The sequence below is a fragment of the Leptinotarsa decemlineata genome, unplaced genomic scaffold (assembly GCF_025532065.1).
Source record: "Leptinotarsa decemlineata unplaced genomic scaffold, Ldec_3_MD MMD2_P_RNA_scaffold_7, whole genome shotgun sequence".
Taxonomy (NCBI): Eukaryota; Metazoa; Arthropoda; class Insecta; order Coleoptera; family Chrysomelidae; genus Leptinotarsa; species Leptinotarsa decemlineata.
Window position 1 is genome coordinate 5,987,415 of NW_027412534.1, and position 20,426 is coordinate 6,007,840.

The following is a 20,426-nucleotide window of genomic DNA, read 5'->3' on the forward strand; positions in this document are numbered from 1 at the left end:
ACATATTAAACCCAAAACGTTCTTGATGTCTTGATATTTTCTTAACACGCGGATTTTGCTGAACCCAGTAATGCGTATTGCGGCGGTTGAAGATACCATTATTAGTGACCATACTTTCGTCGGACCATATTATTTTTGAAGGGAAATTATAATCTTCTTCACACGCGCGTGTATACCATTCGCAAAAATTAAATTTCGGCGCCGTTCGAAATCCCCTGGTTTAAGTCCTTGACAAATCCTAAATTTATATGGGGTGATATCTATTTTTATGCAAAATAAATTGAGCTGTGGATTTGGCTACTCCTACATTATTTTCGATTTGCCTAGTTGATATTTCAGGGTTCTCAACAACTGCTTGTGAAACATTATTTTGGGCTTCTTCTGAAGATTCCTTTTTTCGAGATAAAACAGGCTTTTTAAATGAACCATATTCTTTTAAATTTCGAGCCAGCTCTAAGAAAATGGACTTAAATGGCTGCTTTCTTTCTGGATATGAAGATACATTGCTGCTGTATTTACAGTATTTTTGTGGCACAAAATGTAGCACGTTAGCATGTCAAACTTTTCTTCACAGCTATAATGCTCACCCGGCATATTCGACGATAATAACACAATATTATCTATTCAACAATAAACAATAATAACGACAACAGTAACAATAACTCTAAAAACAACAACTCGACAAACAGGCTAACAACAACGACAATTACTATTTTATCGTGTAATTAAATAATATTTGACAGGCTCGGTGACAGGTATTTACGTCAAAGCATTTGTTTGCAACGCCTACTTAAAGATTTTTTTAAAAATAGAAAAAATGTAATTTTCCTTTAAACTAAAAAGAAAACAATGGCATGTGATACATCGTTGAATTCGTAATAAAAAATGGAATCAGATACAGGGTGTACTTTTGTTTCGGGTCATATAAAAAATGGTTTCTTGAAAACGAAACGTCGGATATAAAAACTAAAAATACCATCGTGTAGTACCTTAAAAGTGCCAATGAAAAAGTGTTATTCATTTTTTGATATCTTTTCAAATAAAGTCAGAAAAAAATAAAATTGATATTGTCAAATTCTCGTTTTTCCCAAATATCTCGACAGGCCATGAAAATTCTTCAAGTTTCTAAACGGCATGTAAATAAGCTTTAAAGAACACAACTTTTTCCTAATTTAACCTAAGCTGTATCTCCAACAGGTACTGAGATTCCCATGCTTAGGATCCTTATCTTGGACACACTGTATATCCCTTCAGAGGGGCATATATGTATGTCCCAGGCGTATTGTAAAGAAAACACCTAAGCATTTATTCATAGTGCTTTATTGTGAAAAAAAAACATCCCGAAAAACTATTTCATAGAAATCAAATGCAATTTATGTATGGTAGGATGCAAAACATAAGCTACATAAAGGAACATAACTTTTTTTTTCGGAACAGCTGCGACACCGTTTTCTAGTTTTTGTAACGACAGACAGACTGTATGCGCATTTTCTGATAACATTGGCATTTCTACGGCCTGTTGCAATTAGCGATTCGGCAAGATTTCTGAGGAAACTAAGAAATGGAAGTTTTGGGTTATTACGCAGTTCTTTACAAATAATCCAAGCGTTTACAGCAGAGGTCAAAAAAAGCTTCTAAAAAAACCTTTTTCCGCCATTTTGTGAATTTTCTTTCTGACAAATCCACACCGTCCATTTTAGCATTATAAAATTGTATTGCTTCGGTGCATTGTAAATTTATTTTAGAACCATCTTTTGACTTTTGGCTAATTTCAACCCTTTTATCTGTATGGCAGTTGCTAAGGATCATAACTTCCTTTGTGTCCTGCCAAAGAAATCCTATTGTTCCATTACCATTTTCCATGCTTTCCATTTCCCCTCTCTTTTGTTTCTGCTTTTCAAATTTTGGCATATTTTTTCTTGAGGATATACATGTTCCGACTACTGGAAATGGTAACGTATCAACCAGATTCACAGAAGTAAAAATCGGTCAAAACAAAAGGACACTTCTGGACCTTTTACAGTTGAAGTAAGTTTTTTTACAACTCGTTCGCCTAGAGTTCCATCACCTGGTTTATTTTCTTTTCCACAATAAATGTTGAAATTGTAAACATAGCCTGATTTTGCATCACAACGTTGCCAAATTTTTATACCACGTTTTATCGGTTTCAATGGTAGATATTGTTTCAAAGCTGATCTGCCTTTGAATTTGGTCATTGATTCGTCAATAGATTGGTTCGTAGATTCTGTTCTTGACTTTAGGAATGTACTTTTCAGACAATTAACCGCATCTTCAATGTAATAAAATTTGCTACAGTTTTCTGGTTTATTCGGAGAGGTAAAATATAGTTTGCTTACTAGAAGCTGAAATCTGTCTCTGGAAATGGCGTGTTTTATAGCTTCATTGCCTAAAGATTTATTCGTAGACCAATAATGATGCATTGAAAGAACTTTATTATACGCCATAATAAAAAGACAACCTATGACAATTTTTATTTCATGTACATCGGTTGGTTTGTATTTTTTATGTAGGTTCTTACTAGCTTTATTCGCAATTACCAAGCGCTCATTTGTGCACTGAGCAATGTAGTTGAATAAACTATTTGAAAACAATTTCATGAAAATATCCAACTCGGATGACCCACTGTTCAAATCTGCCAAGACAAAACACGATTTATCAATTGGAATTTTCATGCGCGGAACAAAACCTTCGCTAACTTCTTTCCATCCAATGAGAACAGGATATTTCTTGTGTGGAACGGGGGAAGAATTATCATCAGGTACATGTACGTCAGATATATCACTCTCATTACTCTCGGAAGAGCTGGAGTAATATAAATCATTCGGTTTTCCGCTATTAGTTTTCTCGTGAATTCGAAATTTTCTGGGTCTTTCAATATCTGACTCACTGTCTGAGTCAGGCTCCGACTCAATATACTCGGAACCGCCATCTTGGACTCCACATCTCCACAGCTATGAAATTTAGTTGTTTTTCATCTAAACGTTTTCTGAAACAAAAATGAACACTCTACAGATATTACTACTGGGACATAATACGCCCACAATAGAATACGAATGGGACATATGTATCCCATAAACCCGTAAACTAAAAATTTTGTAAACAAAAGGGACTAAAATCAAAAATATGTATGTTATATGCCTTACCTAGCCATTATAGCATTCCCTGATATAAATTTGTCGTGAAAATGTGCGTTTTGTATCATAAAACTGCACTTAAATAAAAACCACTTGTGCACCAAAACAAATAATGAGGTTAACTGATGTTATAGGTTAGTAAAGTCAAGTTTTACGCGCGCACATTGATTGTCGGTACTCTCAGAACGGTTGGGACAGTGTCAAATCTGGTTTATGATGCGTTCAAAGGCTAACAGTATTCTACAAACTTTCAGTGGGACATATATAGCCAAATAGTAATTTTCAACCAATATTTTTTTTATTATAGCCATATTGAAAGGGTTAAAGACAATAAAATCATTAAAGTATTCTGGCATCAACTTATTCAAGACTTTAAAAATGAAAATCATAGATGTCAAGTATAATCTCTGTTATACTGATAACCATTTTAGTGAGTCCAACATGAAAATAATATTTGTACATCGATTACAACCTCAAGATTATACACATTCCTCAATTCTGCAATTTCTGTAGACTTGAAATCTGGATCTTTAAAAATATACAAATTCATCATTAGAACTGTAGTAGTTTTGATAGGATCTTTGTATAATTTGGCAACCTTTATATGAGTAATTTTTTTTAAATCACATACACATACACTTGTTTATACATATATTATTAAAATCCATTTTTTGTATTCATTTTTTAGGGGATTGTAGTAGATTTGGATAGCAGATCTGTTTGGAGAGAGGAGGGGGATGAGAACAAAATCTTTAGCGGTAGTATGCAGAAGGTATGGAAGAGAAGTATAGCACTCGCCGACAAAGCAGCTACTTCAAAGGAATATATTCATTCTGTTTATTTGAGTGATGCTTACCTGCAAGTTTTTGTTGTGTGTTTCAAAGATTATAAACAATTTTTTGTGGATGGAGTGTTTCAGGTGAGATTTTATTTTTGAATTATATTATTTCAAATACGTCCTTTGTGTTGTAAAAGAGCAGAGTGAGAAGAAACTGAATTGTTATTATTCATCATCATTATTTCAATCTTGATATGGAATATTATAGATAATTGATATCAAAGAGTTGCAAGTTAATATTTTTTTCTCTCTGAATGGAAAATGACAGGAAAAATCAAATTACCTGATGCTGATCTAGCCTACTGCAGAGAAATATATTAATTACATGAAGGAACTGCCATTTATATTTAAAATGATGAAAAATATAAACAATATATCACAAGTGTAGTAGATATTGAAGCAATGTTATGTACCTGAAGCCCCATTCTTCTACTGTGTCGTGGTATATGCTGATCGATACAGAATGTTGTAGTCTATACAATTTTTAATTTTTTGCCTCTTTTCAACTTATTACTTACTATATATTTATTACTTTTTTTAAGTCAGAGCACAAGCACTACAGAAAAATCCTTAAGGCGCTGTAAAGTAGCGAAAGTAGCGATTCACGTTGGATTTTAATCGCTGGAGATTCAATTCATTTAGAAAAACGGTCTCAGGAAGTTTATTCCACTTACACGAAGTTCTCCAAATGAAAGAGTTCTTAATAGTGAAGTTCGAGTTGTACTGAGTTGAACCTCAAAACGATGAGCAGCCGGCCACAGTCCGTCACTTCTTTCTGATATGTACCGCTCTTAGTGTAATCAAATGTGCCCAGTCACTTAAACACCTCCCGTGAAAGTATTCATTAAAGAGAAACAAATCTCCAGTCTCTCTTCGATGTTCCAGACTATCAAGGTTGCAAGTGATGTTCGCGTCTCCAATCAGGCAGATGGCTCTTTTCTGGATGGAATCCAGCAGCTTCAGGGTATGTTTGGGGGCAGAGCTCCATACATGAGAACAATACTAGAAAGAAGGTCTATCTGAGTTTTACAAAGCATCGAAAGTTGCTAAGGTGTGTACAGTTTTCTGGTTCGGAACAATGTTTCAAGCTTTTGAGAAGCAGCCTTTGCAATTCCAGCAACATGATTATGCCAAGATATATTGGTGACCATTTTAACACCCAACAAACTTATCGAAGCACAAAACGGAATTATCTGTCCTGACATTATTATAGCCAGTTCGGAGACATTTATCTTTTTGGAGAAAATCGATGCCTGGATTTTCGTAGAATTGAATTGCACCTGGTTACTTTCACCCCCCAGATCGAAATCACTTCTAGATGCTCATTGAGATATGCAGCCTCCTGCTGCCGGTGAAGATGTGCATCTGTAGTCGATGTCCTGGAATCCTAATGGAATGACGAGACAAGTTTGCTGTCTTCAGCAATGCAATATATAACATTCTTTGTTTTTTCAATAAGTCGTTGATAACAATAAAACCAGTGTTGCGGAACACCAGCATTGATGATAAAAGTATTCGACGGCCGAACGCCTTGTTGATATTAAGCTTTTTCAAAATTGGCCTGGCTAGACGTTGTTGAAAATTAATTTCCACGTTTTGGATTCTAATGTGGGAATAGAATAGAATTTATTCATCATTAAAAATTTTACAATTGTATTGCATTACATAACACTTATAAAATTTTATCATACTAGTCAAACGTGAGCACTATACTATACAGTACGATGCAAATGTATGGAATAAATTCGATATTTACAAAATGAGCGTCTTTCGGAAGAAATCCAAAAACAGGTCAACTTTAATTTTTGACGGCCATCTCATGATATTCATATGAAAGACGTTTCGTCACCAGTGTTGGCGTGATGACGTAATCGACAATTTTTTCAAATGCAAACAGGGGTCATGTGGCACCTCATTCAAAAGGTCTACTAATCATCTATTCAACGGTATAACCATGCCAATATTCATTTATACAAGATGAACCAAAACATGTTATTTATTGAAGTACAATAAAATTATAATAAATATTCAAATTGATGACTTCAGCTATGATGCAATGTGAAAGCCGGGCACTGAATTCATTTCTAACGTTTCCGGGAACTTCGGGGGTTATTTGTGCAATCTCCGCTCTGATGCGTTCCTTCAACTCTTCTAAAACATTTGGTCGATTTTGGTAAACTTTACTCTTCAAGTATGCCCATAAAAAAAGTCTAACGGGGTCAAATCCGGAGACCTTGGTGGCCATTCGATCGGCCCTCTTCTTCCTATCCACTTTCCTCGGAAAACAGTATCCAGGTAGGTTCGTACATCAACGGCGTAGTGTGGGGGCGCCCCATCCTGCTGGAACCACAAATCATTTCTATTTGGAAATAGCTGATTCAGTTGTGGCATCAGATAATCTTGAAGAAAGTGTAGATACCGAGCACCAGTTACGCTTTCCTCAAAAAAGTATGGTCCTATTATCTGGTTGTTCAAAATTCCGGCCCATTCACTTTCTGTGGATATTGTGTGCTATGCTCCTCCATCCAATGTGGATTTTCTCTTGCCCAGTATCGATAAGTCTGACGGTTTACGTGACCGTTGAGCATAAAAGTAGCTTCATCTGAAAATATTATATTTTGTATGAAACTCCGATCTCTGTGCGAGCGCTCCATCATGATTTCGCAAAATTCGACTCTTCTAACAGTTCTTGGACCAGCTGAACTTTATACGGATGCCACTTTTCTTTTTTCAACACTCTAACAACAGTCGATTAGTGTAAATTATTATCCAGTGCGACTTGCCTCGTGCTGGTATGGGGATTTTCTTGGAACGCAAGTACCACATCAAGTTTTTGGACTTCTGAAATTGATTTTCTACCACTTTTAGGGAGATCTTTAACATGGCCCGTTTCTCGAAACTTTTTCTCAATTTTACTTATTGTTGATTGAGAAATGGGTTCTCGGTTGGGGTATTTCGCATTGAATAAATCACGAACTTCTGCCTGAGTCCTTACTTTATCTCCACAGCCAATTATAATTAAAATTTCGATTCTTTGGGTTTCTGTTACTTTCATTGCCAGATTATAAGTGATTTAAATATTTTTCTAGAAATAATGTCAACCGCTTCAATGATACTTCACTTCAATGACATTGACTAATCTCAAGTAGAGTGTAGGACTTTTATCACCATTTCTTTTTTCTAATCAACAAAAACAATAGAAGACAGTACGATACTTTATTCTTAGTGGCGGTGCATAGCATCATTTGGTTCAACGAATTACTATTATTTGTAATTCCAGTCTTCTGAATACATAATTTCGGGTGACCCTGTATTAATACATATTGAAACCATTATAAAGTTGACCTGTTTTTGGATTTCTTCCGAAAGACGCTCCTTTTGTGAATATCGAATTTATTCCATACATTTGCATCGTACTGTATATAAAATATAAATAGATACATGCATGTACATTACAAAAATAAAAAAAAGCATTTTATTGACTTATATCAGGAGATTAAAAATTCTTGCACAGAATAAAATGCATTATTTGTTTGGTGACCGTATAGTCTCGATTTAAATGTTTGCAGACTGCATTTATTTCCAAATAGTTTGACTGCATGGTTATAGTAAATGATGCCTTGATAACTCGAAGAGTCCTGTCCCACCGCCAAACGTGAGTAAGGAAGTCTCAATTCGTTACCCCTATGTGTGTTGTAGTTATGGCATATATTACTTTTTGTGTAGTGAGATTCATTTTTTTTACATTTACAGCTACTACATATATGTATAGGCAGGGAAGAGTAAGTATGGACAGCTGAGTGAATGTGTTCTTACATGATTCTTAATACTGAAGTCCAGCTAGGCATCTTATCACTTTTTTTTTGAGATTAAATGCTTTCATGGCATGAGCTGAGTTTCCCCAGAAGGCCAATCCGTAAGATAAAGTAGACTGCACAAGTCCATAGTATATTAATTTTAGCACTTCCACCGAGACAGTTCCACGTAATTGTTTTATTATAAAACATATGCTGCTCAGTTTTGTTACTATATTTTCTATTTCTACTTCCCATGTTAGTTTTTGATCGATGGTTAGACCTAAATATTTGAAGTGACTTACATGCTCAATGGACTTGCTATTCATTTTTATAATAGGACAAAAATCATAGAAAATGTTTTTCTGCTGGAAAATCATAAATACCGTTTTGGTGACACTGACTGTTAACCTATTATTTTTACACCACTTGGAGAATTCATTTGATACTGCATTTGCTGCTTGTACGGATAGAGATAACTCGTTTCGTGCCACTATCTGAGTTGTGACATCTGCATAGATTGTTGTTTTTTGTTGGGACATATTTTAATTTTCTATATCACTTATGAAGAGTATAAAAAGAATTGGAGCCAGGGTTGAACTCTGCGGACTTCCCATTGTAACGGAAGCAGGATGTGACTTTATCGAATCAATCATTACCACTTGTGTTCTATTTTTTTATATATGAGGCAACCCAGTCATTGGCAGCTCCCCTGATTCCAATTCTGAGCAGTTTTTCCAGGAGTAAGCTATGGTTCACCGTATCGAATGCTCTAGTTAAATAAAAAAAATAAGACTTCTGGAATTTGCTTGTTATTGAGACTTGTATATATGCTATTGCAAAGTTCATTTATTGCTGTTGAAGTTGATCTCTGCTGCTTAAAGCCATGTTGGCAATAAGGAATAAGTTTGTGGTACTTACTTGATGAAATTTGCCAATCTCAGATAATAACTATAATCGATGACTTTTGCAACTTTTGCCATTAGAAGTTCATTTCATCGAAAAAGGAATATATGCATTCATGGATTGTAGAATAACTTCCTTTACTCAAAAGGTACAAGTTGATGGATTGTTAGAGTTGAACCAGGGAATATTTTGGAAATGGTCTTGAAGATCCTCCCACTCAGCAGATCTGTAATGCCAAACTTTGCGCAGTTTACTTTGTTCCCTCATTATTTATCAGTAATTCACTCAACACTGAAAAGAGAAGAAGACCATGGTAATTGTAATATCAGGTCACGAAAACCCAGGCATTGGTTTTCTCCTAAAAAATAAATGTCACCGAACCGGATATAATAATGTCAGGATAGACAATTCCGCTTTCTGTTTCAATAAGTGTGTTGAGGGTTAAAATGGACACCAATATGTCTTGGCACAATCATGCCGCTGGAATTGCAAAGGCTTCTTCTCAAAAGTTTGGAACACTGTTCCTAACCTGAAAACAGAAAAGAGTCATCCGTCTGATTGGAGACGCCAACATCACTTGCAACCTTGATAGTCTGGAACATAGAAGAAAGGTTGGAGATTTGTCTCTCTTCTATAGATACTTTCACGGAAAGTATTCAAGTGACTCGGCACATTTAATTCCACCAAGAGCGGTACATATCAGAAATACGCGACGGACGGAATTCCACCGCGACGTTGAATTGGCCGCGGTGGTAGTGCGCCCGACTCACGATTGGAAGACCGTGGGTTTGATCCCCGCCTCGACCAGATAGTTTTCTCGAGAGAATTTATCTAGTTGAAGCTGGAATGATTCTGCAACCGTGTTAGGAATCACACGTTAGAAGGTAAGAACTCGTTAGTCCTTAGCTCGCACAAGTTTCTCAACTTCTGAGAGTTGTTCGTATGAGAGCGTTGTGTTACGTTGGGAAAAGTGCACTGATTCAAATAGCGCTAATTTCGATCAAATCAAATGAGTATTCACCAAGATATTACAGTTCAAATTAGAAAATAAATTGTGCCCAAAAACTGGATACTTGATTTAATGCTCTTGAATTGTGTAACTACTGCCTTCAATTATAGATTCAATCATGTTTACATAGAGAATGAACAGACTAGGACCTAATATGGACCCTTGTAATACACCCCTTGTTGTTTCTGCGTTCAGAGTTGAATTTGAAGGTACTAATATGTTTCGTCATTCACAATGACACAAATTGGCCCTGATTCTGGAGAAATGAATTTATCCAACTGAGTGAAACACCCCTTATACCATAATCTGGACTTAGTTAATTCCAAACTCAACAACACTCACACCATTATCAGCTCAGAACCGATGTGAATTCGATGTGAATATGAATCAACTGATTTATTAAAATAATCTTCTCATCCTCAAGAAACTTCACTTCCAAAATAATAACCTAATATCCTTCCTGGATTGCAATAACACACTGCGAAGGAGCAATAATAGTAGAGATGGAATCCACCTGACGAATGCGGACAAGTTTTTCTTAGGAAAAGCTATTTTGAGCTTGCTGGAAGGACTAAAATGTACTTCAAATAGCGGTGAACATGATGAAATCAACGCGTTTGAAAAGGACTTGACCCATGTTAGTTCTTATACAAAAAGTGATGAAGAAAAATCAGACATCTACCCGAACCACAATTTGGATAATATTGATAATGAAAAAAGTGAAGATTTTTTTATTGAAAACCAGATTTCCAAAGATTACATCATGATATCAATTCTTTCCCTCAACATACAATCCGTTCGCAACAAAACCGATGAACTTTACATCTTACTTAAACAGCAAGCTTTTCCACGAATAATCCTTCTGACAGAGCATTGGTTGAAGCCTGATGAACCTCTCCATATTGTGGGGTTCCATCTTCTGTCCAACTACTGTAGGACCAATTATATACATGGTGGCATGGCCATATTTGCTCATAATTCATTACAGGAATTGTCGTTTGATCTACGATCTGATGATCTACGATCTGATGAAAAACTATCTACAAGAAAGAATTCAAAGAGTTAGGGTGAATGATAGCCTCAGTGAAGAAACACTAGTAAAATATGGTGTCCCATAGGGCACAGTCCTGGGGCCTATACTTTTCAATGTTTATCTCAACGATTTGCTTATACTAAATTTAGAAGGAGATGTGGTAAGTTATGCTGACGACGTAGCAATTATATATGTAAACGAGGATTGGCAATCTTTAAAAAAAAAGCTGAAAGAGACTTAAAAATAATCCAAGAGTGGTTTAAAAATCGGCTTTTAACAATGAACATCGAGAAAACACATTTCATACCTTTCACGTCATACGTGAAGAACTTACCAGAATATGACACCCTTCAACCAAACAATATCGATGGTCCAACATATTAAATATTTGGGAGTATTCATAGACTGTAATTTGAAATGGGACATCCATATCGCCTTCGTTTCGAAAAAACTACGAAGTACATTGTCAAAGTTCAAATATCTATCGAATATTTTGGAAATTGATCAGCTTCAGATATTATATTATGCCCTAGTTGAACCACACTTCAATTATGGAATATTAGCCTGGGGAGCGACAACAAATAATTATACCAAACAACTGGAAAAAATACAAAAGTGGATCATCAAAATCATATTTAAGAAACCATACACTTACCCCACTAATGATTTATTCCGCGAAACGAAGTTATTTGATCTTCAACAACTATATTTTCTATCAGCAGTAATGCGACAGCATACTCACAGAAATACACTGATAGCCATAAACCATAACTACAGTACACGTCACAAAATAAATTCTTCTGTTATACCAAGACCTGAAAAAAAAACACCCTACAAAGAAGTTATGTCTACTTGGGACCCAAATTATATAGCTTGATCCTTCATGAAATGAAAGAATATAATTCCCATCATTTATTTAAAGCAAAAATTAAGGAATGGATTAGCGCCCAGTCACGCCTTTCCATCCATCAATATATTGATATAAAAAACATATATTACAATTTGTTTTAAAAAAAATCACATAGAAATTATTGCTCTATAATATAAGTATTCTTTCATTATAAGTTTCTTTGGTATTCATATTTAATATATAAAACATTATTCTCTCTTCATTCAAAACTTCTTCCATGATATTTTATATATACATTACTTTTAATTTTATATTTGCAACACCATTTTTAAATTTTATATATAAAACATTATTTTTCCATATTTTATATACTTTAGACTTCATATTTGAATTTTATATCAACAGCACTATTTACTACTCTTCCGATACTCTTTCCATGATATTTTATATATACAACATTATCCTTAATTTTATATTTACAGCACTATTTTTAAAATGTTATATTCACAAGACTATTTTGAATTTTATTTTTACAACAATATTTTATATTTTAAACACTTTATAATTCATATTTCAATTTCATATTTTCTTTTAATTTTCCTGATATGATTTCGAGATTCTGGATCTACGTAGATAATTTCACTGTAGTCAAGGTGTATGATGAAATCAACAGCGGGGAAGCCACTGCAGCAGTGCTTTGTGACTCATCCAAAGCTTTTGACTGTGTCAATCACAGCATATTGCTTCGGAAACTCATAAGATATGGTTTTAGGGACAACAGTCATATTTGGATTAGTTCATACCTTTCTGACAGAAAACAATTTGTAAGAACGTCATCTAACTTGGACGTGGGAGAGATAAATTGTGGAGTACCTCAAGGCTCTGTGTTAGGTCCTATACTGTTTGTTATACATTAATGATTTGACAACCATATCCATTACAGGAAGTTTTACCTTATTTGCTGATGACACCATATTAGTGTGGCATGACAAGAACAAAAACAGATTGCATAACAAAATGTGCCAAGACATGAAAAAAGTGAAGAATTGGTTTGACTCAAATATTCTATCATTGAATACTAGCAAAACAAATATATTAGCATTCAAGTGTAATATACCTGATATCCCCCTAGACAATAACACAATAAAAAATAATTCCACTTTGAAATTTTTGCCAAGAAAAAATTGGCATCAGAATGTTTCGCACTGAGAAACATCTCAAAGGAACTGGGATTTGCTGCAGCGAAAGTAGTTTATTATGCTTTAATAGACTCTCATCTAAGGTATGGTATACCCTTTTGGAGTGTTTGCAGTAAACAACTTATGCAGTCGGTTTTTGTCTTGCAGAAAAGTGCTATCAGGTACCTATGTAAAGCGAAATGGCGGGATTCATGCAAACCCCTTTTTCGAGAACATAGAATCCTTACGGTTATTTCAATATTTATATTGGAAACCGTGTCAATTATACATAAAAATAGGGAGAACTATGAATTTACAGCTACAGCCACATATCACACAAGGTGGTCAAATGAACTGAGTCTACTAATTCCAAAAACATGTTTGGTTCAAAACTCGTTGATAATAATGGAATCAGGATATACAATAAACTTCCCAATGAAATCAAAGAGACTCCTTTCATCATATTTAGAAAGAATTGTACAAAACTATTAAGTGATAAAGCCTATTATGACCTACAAGAATATTTTAACGATGCCCTGTAATTTAGAATGTGATAAAACTGCGATTGAACTGTGTGTGAAACATATTTTTATTCGTTGTCCTAGTTCTTGTCAAGTAACCTCTGCATATGTATGTATATATAGTTTATATTTTTTTTTAATCATTTATATTTTATACACTTATACTTCACATCTTATACTTCATGTTTATATTTATATTTATTTATGACATTGTGATTATAACAAGAATTCATTCTTAAAAAATAAACATATTATCAATCAATCGATCAAAATTAATATTCGAATTTTAAAGCCAACTTCTCATGATTGACACAGTCAAATGCACGGCTCAAATCACACAGAATTGGCACCACTGCTGAATAAATTTAATGAATCTTTTTCAACAGATTTGGTACCTAATAATACAAATACTGACATAGTAAAACCATTATTTAAAGCAGGTAGAAAATATCAAATGACGAAATCTAGACCAATTCAAGTTTTACCTAAAATTATTGACAAATCAGCACATCCTAAATTGTTTGAATATTATGAAAAGTCAAAATTATAATATGATGGGCAATACAGATTTCGAGAAAATAGTGACAGGGAGTCCACACTATTAGATGCCATAACCCAATTCCAGTTAGATTTAAATTTGAACAAAGGAAGCAATATGTCTATATGGGCGATATAATTAGTTTCAAAAAATATAACATGTGGGGTACCTCAAGGATTAATACTTTGACCTGTTTCGTTTCTTATATATATATTTCAATTCTTTGGCTAGAGTAAATTTATTTGGTAAGTTATAAATGTTTGCTGATGACACCACTTTAATTTACAATGGAAATAGTGTACAGAAATTAAAATAAATAGTTCAAAAGACATTGATCAAATATCTAGGAGAGTACCAGTGCTACATTTCTTGGTTTCATTCTAGATGAAAATTTATCATATTGAAACAATGAGAAGAATCTTCAATCATGAGGCGTTAGTTACTCCTCGAATATTTTACCGAATTCCAATCTATACTTCTAAATGAAAATTGGACTCTAGTTTATCTCATGACGTTGGATGATGCTTTGAACAATTTTTTGAATACTGATGTATGTAAGATGTATGTATGTAAGATGATGTATGTAAGAGAGTGTTTGTAGACAATAATTCTAAACGTTGAATATCTCAAGAAATCATTGAGAAACGAAAAAAACTTGACGGAATTATTCTAGCTTTTGTATAACTATACTACTCGTAAAGCTGAACCTAACTTCCTTGAAAGCTATAAATCAAAATTCAGGGAGCATAAACAGAAGATAAACATGGCAAAAATGAATTTTTTAGTGATAAAATAGGCGAGTCAAAATAAAACGAAAGAAACGTGGAGGAACATTATCAACAATTAACTCGGAAGATAAAAATGGATTAAAAAGTATTATCTTTCTCCAACAAGATGACGGTCATATGGATCCTGACACAGTGTTGAAATTATTTGCTGAACATTTTCCAATGCAGCTGAAGATGCTGAATTAAAACACTTCGGACAAAATTTGTCCCTTTCCTGTACTGCCACTGAATTTGTAGACACATTTTTGTCCTTTTCATGTAATCCTTCAATAGAATATGAGTGATGTATTCGGTACTCTGCCTGAAATGAAAAATAAAAATCTGCGAGATCTATAAATACACCTAAAGAAACCCTTCTTGCAATTAGTGATTCAATAACTCACCTCATGAACCAGGTACAAGGTATTATTCCAAATGTTCTTAAAAGAGCAGTAATTATTACCGCCCATTAAAAAGGAAGTTTGATGAAAACTCGCAATTGTAGATATTTTTTTACTCTGCTCCATATCAAGACTCTTTGAAAAAGTAGGTAAGAACAGACATACAGACAAATAAAAAATCTATCCTCTCCTGTTTTTTGATTAATTGAAGGCCTTCGATACATAATTATAATATAACATATTTATATAATATAATATTATAATATAATATAATTATTATATATAATTATAATTATTATAATATAATATAATAATTATAATATAACATAATTATAATACCAGAAATGGAGAATTATTTCGAATTCCTCATCGTATTGCATTTTTTAATAAATCTCCTCAGTACAACTCTATCATGTGCTTCATTATGTTACCGGATGAATTCAAAATTTCACAATGATGTTTAAAACCTACTGATGATGTGATGTAGCGGATATGATAACTCATGAGCACATTTGTTTAGGAGCTTGTTTGAAATATCATCATAACCACTTGCACCCGAGTTTTTTAGTGTTTTTATCAAATCAATTATGTCATATTCACTAATGGGATGCATAAAAAAGGAGTTTTGACAGATGGGAACATTATTTTCCATAAATTTAATGTCTATCTCATCATGACACTTCATAGGGGAAAAAAGGGCATTGAAATTATTGGCCATCTCGATTTTTGATATCTCAACATTACCATCATTCATTTCAATATTATTGTTTCGTATGTCATTTTTCCTGAGATGGTTAATCATCTGCTACATTGTTTTCGACTTATTATTGGATTTTGCTATTATATGATCAACATGGCGTTTATGATTTTCCTTCAATTCTTCCCTATATATTTGTGCGAGATGCTTGCTCACAGTTTTATAGCGATCATCTTCCCTGGCACACGCTGAATAAAGCGAAATAGAGCCTTTGAGTTCCTGCGTGATAATATTAGAATTTTTTTTCTCTGTCCACGAAAACGAATTGATGGAAAAGCCACTTCAATGTAATAATGAATTATATTATGGAATATATCATACGCAAGATTTGGGCAGGTGATGCCATCAAGATCTTCCCAGGACTCTCTACCCAGTACATCTTTGAACAATTCTATATTTTCCTCTGAGAACACTCTACCAAAATTACATGATTTTTCATCTCGTATACCATTTTGTTCAGTGGAGAATCTAATCACTTGAGCAAAGTGATCTGAGATGTGCAAGTCTCTCACGAAGACTTCGTAAGCATTTTCATTTTTAATAATGAAATTATCAAGGCAAGTACTAGTGCTTGCTGTTGTACGTGTTGGAACAGGTATCGTATGCTTCATGTCGAAACATGCCAGCTGGTCTTGAAATAGTTTGACATTTATACTATCCACCATAAATTGATTATATTATATTTCAAGTTAGCTAACCTGTACATTAGGGAATCATAATTCAATAAATAAATAAAAAAATAAGTAGATAGGTACTTACATGTTTTGAAATTCAAATTGATGGATGTGTACTTGCGTTTTTTTGAGTGAATTTTATCAAATATCATTATTATCAGTTACGAAATGATGTGATACTATGACAGAAGGAAAAATGTAGGAATATATGCTCTGCTACCCGTGTGAATCCGGGTAGAGTTGCTAGTTAGGAATATTTGCAGATTACAATGAACTATTTGATTCTATATATAATGGCCTTTCAATCAACTCTAATCTGCCACTGAAAAGTCATACTGCCCAATGGAACTTCAAGGTCAGATTATTTGGAAGACAATTTTTGATTAATATTTGAAAACATGTGAAAACTTCCAAAAGTCATCTAGAATATACCTTATAATGTCTTTATTGAATGTTTCTCTCAAAAATATGGTATTATGTTCATGAAAAATCACTGTAGTAAAATAATATTCAAATTCTCATCTGAGAATAAGTATATTCTTCTATGTCAGAATTATCAAATGTTCTTACAGTTTCAGCAGCATATTTTTATGAAGGTTATAATTTAATTTGCTTTAACAGTTTTATTTTCATAGAAAATTTTGTATAAGCTGTGTTACAAAGTCTTATACAGTGACATGACATCATTGATGTCATCTACATATGGGTTTTTTAAAAGTAGGAGAAAATACATGAAATAGGACTTTGACATTGCTTTTTTGTCTTGAATTGGACACTCATCACTTACTGTTTTCTCATACAATTTTATGACCATATACTCAGTTTCGCCAAAGTACAACAGAATTGATTTTTTTTTACATAATTTGAAAAAAAATACTTTTGTTTGGAAACAAAAGATGACTTATCTGTTTCATAGTTACTTGTCTTGCTGTATAGTTTTTATGTTGCTAAATAAAAAGGAAAACTGGAACCTCTGCCGTAGAATAAAACAAGCACTTTTCTGAAAGAGACGAACTAAAATACTCTTCTCGACACGCGTCTTCAGGTGATGAATTAAACTCACTTTTTACTATTCTGGTGTTTGGAAAAGTAGTTTTGGTTTCATGTTACTGTTTATTATTGTTTTTCATTTGTAACAAAATTAAAATCACAGTGCAAAAACAAGAGCGTGTATGAAAAATTCATACAGTTCTAAGCAACTTTTTCTTCTAATGTAATTTCACAACATTTTTGATGCTGGTACCAAATCCTGGTTTTGTAATCAAATATCGGGAGAGGTACTCATTCATAACCAATGTGTGGTACAGGATATTTGACAGTCAAATAGTTTTTTAAAAAATATAATGAAATAGAGGTTATTCAAATCCTAGTTGTGATCCTTCTTACGATAAATAGAATTGAATCTCTAGTGAAGCATGAATTCTCCTAAGCATTCTCATAGCACAAGTATATCTAACAAGATGAACATTTAGTTTTACCAATATCAGCGATGTCATTGATACATTATTTATGAAATTCCCTAACTATTTCTTTGTAAAATGTCTCAAACTATAATTCTCAAGAAAGTGGTTTATGAAAAAGTGAACCGGGGACTGTTTGGAATAGACTCTTATTTTGGGATGATTAAGCTTTTAACTTCTACATCTTTATAAATTTGTATTTCATTTGTTTCAGACTGAAGAATTCATAAAACATGGGAAGACTAAAGGAATCCGAAGATTTTTAAAAATGTTCACAGAAACTTACATGTTTCTGGCGTTTGTTGATGCTGCAATTAATACTCCGGAGAACCTATTAGAATTTGATAGAAAAATTGTAATGTATGGGTCAGATGATTCTAATGTTATTTTAGATAAGTTACTCGAATGGAAGAGGTAGTTTCCTCTGTTTTGAATTTTTGTATAATAGTATTCTGCTATGAAAACTTGAAAGTTTCTGATGTGTACTATTTAAGTTTTGAAAATATGTATGATATTTTTTACCCCTAAGTTTTATAAATGTTTTAAAAAAAACTGGTTTTATTATACATATGGTCTATATCGGAATACATCAGATTTTCTCAATTCAGAACTCAATTTGGTTGATTATGATATTTTCAGGAAAGACAGAGACTCTGTTAAGAATACTAACAAATTGAGAGGAGGAGGGGTATTGATAGCCACTAGGAAACGATTGAAATCTTGTCACCTTCTGGTAGACAAAATGGTTGAGCATTTGTTTGTTCAAGTATATTTTCAACATTCCAACTATGTTTTTGGTTCCTGTTATATCCCTCCTGCATCTGATATTTTATTATATAATACCCACTGTGACTGTGTTGAATCTTTGGTTATGACATATCCTAATAGCAAATTCATTATATGTGGTGACTACAACGTACCTAATGTCAATTGGACAAATGATAACTTAGGGGTTACGGTCAATAATTACAATCACCCAGAAGCTTTGCAACTTGCAAATACCTTTGAATATTTACATATGTATCAAAGCAACTTCGTAAGAAATAGTAGGTGTGTGAGGTTGGATTCTTCCTATCTCTCCTAGGCAGGTTGATATTTCTGTCCTGGGTTTACGACTGAAAACACTGCACCAGATCCTGAAGGTGTGAATCAACAACTATCTGCCTTAATATTCCCTTCTCCAAGGAGAATCCAATCCTCTCAGTTTAATCTGTTTAAAATCTCTTCAAAGTATATATATGCATAAAAATATCACAGGTGATCCTGACATTACTGAAAATATATTTACTAATACAAATAGCATGTTTCTAACTCCAGTAACAGAAAATGAATTAATCAAACACATTTCTTCTTTAAAAAATAGTAGTTCACCAGGCATTGATGGAATCAAAACTGATATATTAAAAAAAATTCATTTACATATTCTCACCACACCTTTGGTACATACATTCAATCTCATATTCCAAACAAACATCGTTCCAGTGCAATTTAAATCATCAGTTGTATCACCCATATATAAATCTGGGGATAAAACTGATATATGTAACTACAGACCCATTAGTGTTATCAATAATTTTGGAAAATTATTTGAAAAATGTTTGAAAGATCGGTTAATACACTTTCTAGACTCAAACGATATAATCCACCGACAGCAGTTTGGATTTAGAAATGGTAAGTCTACCACTGATGCAATGTGCTCGGTCATAACAGAAGTAACTGAGAAATTAGATTCTAATAAGAAATGTATCGCAGTGTTTCTTGACTTAGCGAAAGCATTTGATACTGTGAATCATGAAAAGCTCCTCCATATACTGGAATGTTATGGAGTACGTGGGACAGTATTGAATGTCTTTCGCAGTTATCTCTCAGATAGAACACAAATAGTTAAACTGAATGACACCTTAAGTGATCCAAGAACGATAAAAATAGAAGTACCTCAGGGCACATTACTTGGACCTATTCTCTTTTTAACATATATCAACGCATTCTTATCTTCATCAACAAATGCAAAAGTAATATCATATGCGGATGATACCGTCATGTTGTTTAATGGCAATACATGGACTGAGACAAAATATTTTCTGCAAAGAGATATGGAAATTGCCAAAAACTGGTTGGATAAGTACCAATTATCCCTGAATGTCAAGAAAACACACTATATTGCATTCTCAACAACAGATGTTAATAGACCCTCCTTCAGTAGTATAAAAATTAAGATCAAGGAGGAAATCACAGAGTTGAAAGAAATCAAGTACTTAGGGGTTATAATAGATAAAAACTTAAAATGGAGTAACTTTATTGACTATCTAACAAATAAAGTGAGGAAGCTTATATATAAATTTTATCAACTACGAGAGATCCTCTCTAAAAATCTCCTTTTATTAATTTACAAATCACTGGCCGAATCACTATTTCGTTATGGTATTCTAGTATGGGGAGGAATGTACAAAAATGCTCTACAAAAACTAAATGTCATTCAAAATTATATATTAAAAATAATATATAGGAAAACAAAACGTTATCAGACAGCACTACTTTATGATGA

General features: G+C 33.4%; 1 protein-coding gene and 1 long non-coding RNA gene across 3 annotated transcripts in view; one reads left to right on the forward strand and one right to left on the reverse strand.

Annotated features, from left to right (window-relative positions):
• Window positions 1-18,446, forward strand: part of LOC111516659 (uncharacterized) — a 134,049-nt gene extending 115,603 nt beyond the window's left edge. Inside the window, exons 8-9 of one of the 2 annotated variants that reach the window (XM_074170269.1) lie at window positions 3,844-4,074; window positions 18,096-18,446. In XM_074170269.1, the coding sequence (XP_074026370.1) occupies window positions 3,844-4,074; window positions 18,096-18,299 (435 nt within the window). In that variant the 3' untranslated portion in view covers window positions 18,300-18,446. The remainder of the gene's footprint in view (window positions 1-3,843; window positions 4,075-18,095) is intronic. The other variant, XM_074170268.1, reaches the window with a different exon arrangement.
• Window positions 1,583-3,487, reverse strand: LOC141480347 (uncharacterized). Its single transcript, XR_012464279.1, has 2 exons — window positions 3,165-3,487; window positions 1,583-3,007 (listed from the first exon to the last, which is right to left on the reverse strand). It is a non-coding gene; the product is annotated as an uncharacterized lncRNA (long non-coding RNA).
• Window positions 18,447-20,426: the final 1,980 nt, after the last annotated feature.